At 47.2% G+C, this 7,573-nt stretch overlaps 1 protein-coding gene across 2 annotated transcripts in view; it reads right to left on the reverse strand.

Annotated features, from left to right (window-relative positions):
• XPO4 (exportin 4) overlaps positions 1-4,623 on the reverse strand; it is a 73,504-nt gene extending 68,881 nt beyond the window's left edge. For both annotated transcript variants that reach the window (XM_053936388.1, XM_053936389.1), the window contains exon 1: positions 4,474-4,623. In XM_053936388.1, coding sequence (XP_053792363.1) covers positions 4,474-4,554 — 81 coding nt within the window. In that variant the 5' untranslated portion in view covers positions 4,555-4,623. The remainder of the gene's footprint in view (positions 1-4,473) is intronic.
• Between the last annotated feature and the right edge of the window lie 2,950 nt (positions 4,624-7,573).

The raw sequence follows: 7,573 nt of genomic DNA on the forward strand, positions 1-7,573 counted from the left end.
AGTACTTGATCACTCTTCCTGTAAAAATCTTTTTCCTAATATCCAACCTATATTTCCCTTGGTGCAGCTTAAGACTGTGTCTTCTTCTGTCAGTTGCTGCCTTTGGTCAAATGTTCTTTGAACTTTCCAAGAGCCACGCCACATAGAATAGCCTAACACGGACCTCTGGACCTACTTCACTCAAGCCCCTGCCCAAAAAATAACTTCTTTCAAAGTTAAATCAGGTTGTTCAGGGACTTGTTCAGTCAAGTATTAAATATCTCCAAAGATAGGAGATCCCACAGCCTCCCTACACAGCTTGCTCCACTGCCTTCACCAGTCACACTTACTATGGTTTTTTGTCTTCTCTCCAGCTGGAATGTTCCCTTCTGAAACTTGTAACCCCTTCTCTTTCCAGTGTGCAGCTCTAAGTGAAGTCTGGCATTTCTAATATCAGGAGTTGGAGTTAGCAAGTAAATTGTACAGTGAAGGTATATTATACACTTGAGCCAACCTGACAACTCACAACTAGCAGGGGCAGAGCAGCTCTGTATGTGTCCAACAATCTAATTTCAGTGCCCCTGTGCTAGCTCTGCAACCTAAATGGTTGCACAGATAGCCAATACATCTTGTTAACCTGACAGAAATCCATTCTGTTGTTTAATTCCTATGTCATCTCAGCAATATTAATATCTTCTGCACAGGGTCACAAGGGAGAAAGCAGAGATGTAGGTAAGAACAGAGCACCTCTTTTTGGAGGGAGGTGGGATGAACAAGCAATAACCTGTGAATTTACATTTAAGTGTCAGAGAATATCATATGCCAGAAAATTTCAACCTGCTTTAATAAACTCTCAGCAATAACTAGGCGTGTTAGGCATGTTTCCTACTTCGTCCTCTCACTTCTGGGATGAAATTTACATTTCTTTCCTTAATAATACAACCAATGTCTTCTCTAATCCATGAAGACAGCTATTAAAACAGTGCTTAACTGGTACTAATTATATTTGGCATTAATTACCACCAGAGCTAAACAGAACATAATAGATAGGAGATACATGGTCAGGAGACACCATGCCAGTAGGAAATAGAAGAGGAGTAGATTAAATCAGGTCATGCAGATGTTGGTGTATGGTCTTTACCAAGCCAAAGTCACATAGGCCAAACATGGATACCAGCCTGTGACACAGAGAAACTTCACAGCAAAGCATTAATGGGGATCTTCAGGTGAACACCATGCACCTTTACTAGAAAGGAATTACATACTCAATTTTTATACCTCAAATACTTTTACACATATTAAAGAAAATAGTCATAACACCAGCCTTCAAAATCATATTTGGCAGCTAATGACAATTGATCTTTTATAACAATTTGTCAATTTATACCAAATTCCAATCCTTTCTCAAATTAGGCCTTTTGAATGTGAGCTACCTAGAACCTGTTGAAAGGCACTACTGGTAACAAGGGAAAAGCATTTCTATGCACCTGTAGAAGAGCTTGGTGAGAGAAAAGATTGAACATTTCCAGTTTTTAAACATGGCATGCCATGGTTTGTAAAGTCTATAAAGATCAGCAGTTTAGCAATCAGGACTCAGACATTTTTTATCTGACATCTAAAAAGTAATTTTTCAAATGAAAAGTCAACTAACCCAGAGCAATGAAAAAAAATTAAGAAAATACTTCTCAAAGATTTAGAGAGCTCACAGTAATCCATGCTTATCCTCAAGGAAAGTTAATTAAACACATTCAGGTCTTTTTATTAGCATGCCATTATTTTCCTCAAGGCTTAGTATTTCAATTTGAAATCAAGGCAAGTATCAAGAAAACCACCACCACTCCCTGCTCTGTATTTTGAAATGCTGAAAAACCTTTGATGCATCCCTAGCCATCCGTATTTTGCAAGGATTGCCACTGTCTCAGCTGCGACAGACTGTCACAACAAAACCTTGCTGAATCCCTTCACAGCACCCTGCCCAGTTAAAACCTTCTGCCATCTATTGTCAGACAATTCACAGCTCTGCCCTTTCCCATTGCTTCAGGTACGGCTCCACTGCAAGGTGGCTGATTCATGACCTCCAACGCTAGCAACAGGTTCATCACTCTTCACCCCACAAGTCCACAGATTTTTACATAAATACCTTTCTAAGTGATCCCAGCAGGTTGCTTGATCAGTTCACTCCTCCCATCTGCCACAGAGAGATAACTTCCCGCTCTCATCCCTAAGAGGACCTTTAACCAAACAATGCTGCCCTCTGGCTAAATGATATTCAGATCATCACTGTATAGGTGCAGTTCTGAAACACAATTAGGCTCCTATTTTTGTACACTTGCTAGCAAGACAGAACAGGAGCAAAGCTCGTAACTCTTTCAGTCTCCAGGGTCTCATGTCTCATGTCACCTGCTGAGCTGCACTCCTCTTCTGCATCCCTCCAAAGACTTGATGATTTCTGAGAAGGAGCTCTTCCACAGCCTACCCTGCTTAAAGCTTGTTTCTGAGTCCTTACCCTCACAGATAGCCTTAGTGAATATCCCTGTTTCATGCAGCTTCCTCAGTAAGAGCCATCTAACTAGCTCTTCTCACATTAGTGCTGTCTATGAAACTTCCAAGATCAGCCATGGAAAAGAAATAAAAGAAGAAAAAGCTAAATACCACAAGTCCGCTTTCATACTGTCAGAGGCTGTAGGGAGGAAGGTAGAAATTCAAAAAGGATCCTACCATCCATGTGCTTGCAGACCCAAGACGTATTTTTATCAGCAAGTTCAGCAACTATTCTTCAACAGAAGCACAAACATTACCATAAGAGGCCTGCACCTTTTAATTGTATTAAGGCTTTTACTTAATTCAACTCCACAGTAAGTTGCATTTCCCTCTCTGTGCTAGCAGGCTATGCTAGAGAAACAATGCCCACAACAAGTTACATTTAGTCTTCAAGCACAGATGCAAGACTTTGGAGATGCCACTGCACGTGCGATTGGTTTGATACTGAAAACTACTTAATTACCAGCTTCCTTCTACACCCCTGTTCTGTTACACAGTAATACTTACTACTGATTTTCCTTACTAAGTCAAACTCTCCTAGTAATTACTGCATTTGTGTTATTTTTAAAACAGAGATACGCAGACCTTACCAGAATATCTAACAATCTACAAAGACATTTTGTAAAGCATGCACAAATCAAAGGCAGCTCAAAGCTTGAAACCCATCACTAGTGGCATACTTTTTGAAGTATTTTTCTAAAAGGACTAGAGCTTGCCGCCAAGCTACTTATATTTACTGTGCTGCTTGGAAACACAGTGTTTTTCAGACTTTTACTTGACAAGGAGTAACACGAATATTTTGATGGGACACCCATGAGTAAAGCTGATCACCTCTCACTTTGCAGTCGAGCTACTTCAGCAAGACATTAAAACTGAATTGTTCAGGCTCTGGCCATTGAGTAATTATTGATACCAGAAAAGCTTTGCTAGTATTTCTTTGGTTCTTTTGAAATCGCATTAATAGCAACACCTTACAAACTTTATTTCTGTCAGAATCACTTTTTGGTAAGATAAATTCTGTGGGGAAGGCTTTCAGCTAGACATGTACAGAAGATCTGCAATAAAGACCTGTAAACTATACCAGCCAACACAGAGCTTTTCATTCAAAAAGTCTTTTACAAGGATGCTAATCTAGAATGTTTTAACACAAATGGTCACTACTGGCATCCAGCCCCACCGCATTTCTGATCTTTGCCCATATGGGCTTTCTCTTCGACGTAGTTATGAAAACAAGGTAACACACAGACATCAGGGACAGTTAATTGATAATTAAACAGATCAAATGCGAAGCACCACTAACGGCTTTGCTTCAACGCGGCAGCACCGTGAGCCTCTGGCTCCTCGGTGCCCCTCCACTTAAAGGAAAACTCTGGAACCGGATCGCGCCACTCCCGAGGCCGCTTCCACGCTGCCCAGGGTGCCTCGCTGTCCCCGCTGAGCTGGGGACGGGCTCGACCTCCCGCCGTTCCTCCGCTGGAGGTGCCCCGGGCCCCGGCCCCGGCAGAGAGGGAGGGAGAGTTGCTCACTGGCAACTTCGGCGAGGGTCTGGGCGGCGGACGGGGGCGGTACGGGGGCTCGGGGACGGACAGCCCGCAGGCGGGGCGGTCAGCGCGGGGTGAGGGCAGCCGGCAGAGCCTGCCTGGGGCGACGGGGAGCGGGCGGCACATGGAGGAGCGGCGCGGCGTGCGCGGCGGGGCCGGCCCCAGCTGCGGGGCCACAGGGACGAGCCGGCGCGGCGGCGGAGGGACAGGAAGGGAGGGAAGGAGCCCGCTCGAAAGGGGAGCGGGATGGAGCGGCGGAGGCGGCGCGCCCGGGCGGGCTGCGCCCCGAGCCCCGCGCCCGAGGGGCGAGGGCAGCGGGAACGGAGGCGGGGAGGAGAGAGAGGTCCGGCGCGGGCGCCCCTTCGGAGGCGAGACGGCGCTCCGGACGCGGCGGTGCCGCCGCCCGCCTCACCATGAGCACTTTGGCCGCGTTCTCCAGCTGGGCGATCACCTCGGGGGCGCCCCCCGCCGCCGCGGCCGCCGCCGCCATCATGGTCTCTCTTCAATGACGCGCCATGCGCTGCATTCTGGGGCGAGGCGGCCGCGCGGCCAATCCCGGCCCGGCCCGGCCCCGCCGCGGAAGCGAAGCGGCGGCGCCGCCGCAGCACCGCGAGCGCCGGGCGGGGACAGCGCCCGCCCCGCGCACCTCCCTCCGCCCGCCCGCCCCGGCCCGGCCCGGCCCGGCCCGGCCCGGCCCGGCCCGCCCGGCCCCGCCCCGCCCCGCCCCTCAGGCCCCTCCCGGCGGCCTCCGGGGCGGACCCGGCCCGCAGCACGCGGCGGGACCTCCCGAGCCGCGGGGCGGGGCCGCCGCCGCTCCCCGCCGGGCCCAGGTCGCAGCACTTGGCCGGCCCGCAGTTTGTTAGGGGTGGAAGGGGCCGCTGGAGATCACCCGGTTCAACCCCCCTGCCAAGCCAGGGTCAGCTAGAGCAGGTTGCACAGGAACGCATCCAGGTGGGTTTGGAATGTTTCCAGAGAGGGAGGCTCCACAACCACCCTGGGCAGCCGGTTCCAGTGCTCTGCCACCCTCCATAGAAAGAAGTTCTTCCTCATGTTGAGGTGGAACTCGTTGTGTTCAAGTGTGGCCATTGCTTCTCGTCCTTTCGCTGGGCACCACTGAAAAGAGCCTGGCGCCATCCTCTTGGCATTCTCCCTGGAGATTTACATGCACTTCCTTGTGTGTCCCAATGAGCTCAGAACCAGACTGCTGGTTTCTGGCAGTCTCTTGTGCATTGCAGTGCTTGCAGATCTGTGTGAGATGAGAAGCTGAGTTTATAAAATATAGCTTACAAAATGGTGGGGAGGGGAGAGGGTGGTCAGCATCTTTACAAATGAACTGGTTTACAGCAGACAAAAAACCAAACCAAACAAACAAAAAAACCAAAAACCAAAAAACAACAACAATAAAAACAACAACAACAACAACAACAAAAACCAGCAATGTTTAAAACGGTTCTAAAATGCAGTTTTTCCCACGTAAATCCATTTGGAGCTCCTTTCATGTTATTGGTTGTGAGTCACAAGACAATTTCAACTCTAAAAGATATGCTGAAGAGAGCACTTGTGCACCCACAGGAGCAAAAGGATTCTTAGATTATGCCTTCACTGGCATTTCATTCTGGTTAAAGATTTGGCCTTTTAAACAAATCTGATGCCTTCCACTTCAGTTTGCACACTGGAGCAGACTTGGAGCTTTGATACCTTCAGATGAAGCCAAAATGGAAGATCTGCAATTGCCAAGGAGTGTTCAGTGCATAGGTCCAGGCCAAATCCTCTTTGGAGCACATCCCTCACAGTGCAGAGCACTGAGCACCGTCAGCTGTTGTGTTCCCCTGAACGCACTGGACCACTCTGCCCTTAACAGAGTCAGGTGTTTCCAGCCACAGTTCTCTCAGCCTTGGGCAGGCATTAGCTGACCTCAAGCACTGAATTAATGCGAGGTTTGGAATTTATCAGCTAACTGAGCCGGCTGATAGCAGTGTTGAGTGCTTGTAGACTGTTCACATAATCTGTCAATGGACAATGTTTCCATGCAGATGATACAATGTAATAGCCAAAGTGGAAGAAGGAATCAAGGAAACGAATGACAACAAGAAATTAATCTTTCCCGTTCCAAAGACAAATGCAAGTATTTTTCTCCTAAGAAATGACAGCTTTCAATGCTGAAGAGGGCAGTGCTTATTACTAGAAAAGTTTAAAAGTAGCAGTAGAACCATGTAAATTATTGATTTTGGGGTTTACCTAGGAGGTAGAACTAGAACATGCATTTCAGGGTAATATTCATCTTCAAAGCTGAAGAATGTGGGGAGATCAGCAGGGCTGTACTGAAAGGAGGGCTCAAGATACAGAAAATTGAACAACAGTCAGAGATGGAGCAGTTCAAAGGTAGTGAGAGTGTGACAACACACTTAAATCCTGGAGTGTGTTTATTGGGCAAGCAGCACAATGCACATTAAGTGTCACTCTAAAGAGCAGAAACCAGAGCTAAAGACTTAGAAGTTTGTATACAAAGAGGTAAAATGTCAAAAAAAAAAAATCCCTGAAAGGTATGAAAAAAACCTATTTTAAAGAATTCTCTGTTCAGTAAAGGACTACTTCAGTTGAGTACTTCTCTACTTGTAATCAAAATGAGATTCTTCAACAACTTTTTCAGCATGCTCAAAGGTCCTTCATTCTCCTGTGGCCTTGTGTGTTTAACAGCACACTTGAATAGCCATGAAAGCAATAGCAATAGAATAGTATTCTTCAGGTTGGGAGAATGCAAGAGGTCTCTACACACACCTTCTGTTTCTTCAGCCTTCTGATCAAGTTGCTTAGGGCTTTATTCAGCAGGGTCTTGGAAACCTCCAAGAATGGCAAGTGCACAACTCTCTGGGCAACTGTGTCAATGCTTGATAGGTGTCACAGTGACCTCTTTTCCCCCTTAAATCAGAATGTTCTCATGAGTCTGTTACTTCTCACCCTGCTGCTGTGCACCGCAGTAGAGACTGTTGGAGCATTTTCTTGACAATCTCAGGTACTGGAAGAAAACTCTTGGGTTCCCTTTCATGCTTTCTGACTGAATGCAATTCCCTCAGCCTTTCTTCACAGGTGCTCCCACCCCCACGCCAACTTGACTGCCCTCAGCTGTACTCACTGTAATTTGTCAACTTCTTTCTCATAGTGCGGGCCCTAGAGTGCAATGTGGTTTTCCAGACATGATGTAACAAGTGCTGAGTAAAAAGGACTAGTAGTTCTTTTGATCTATTGGCTGCATGCCTGTAAAAACAACCTAATATGTCTCTATAAAGGTAGCCTTGCTCACCACTGTGGTGTTCTGCTCACTTACGTTTAGCTTGGCTCCTGTCAGGCCAAGTAAAGTGCATGTCTGGGCCTTAACTGCCCTGACACCCTCACCTGGGACTTTAGCACATGCAGTGCTGTAGGTTTGCCTGTGCCAAGCCTGGTCTCCTCTCATCATGGTTCATCAGTTGTCCTTCCTCGATATGCAATATATAGCCTTGTCTCCAACCCTT

The sequence above is a fragment of the Vidua chalybeata genome, chromosome 2 (assembly GCF_026979565.1).
Source record: "Vidua chalybeata isolate OUT-0048 chromosome 2, bVidCha1 merged haplotype, whole genome shotgun sequence".
Classification (NCBI taxonomy): Eukaryota; Metazoa; Chordata; class Aves; order Passeriformes; family Viduidae; genus Vidua; species Vidua chalybeata.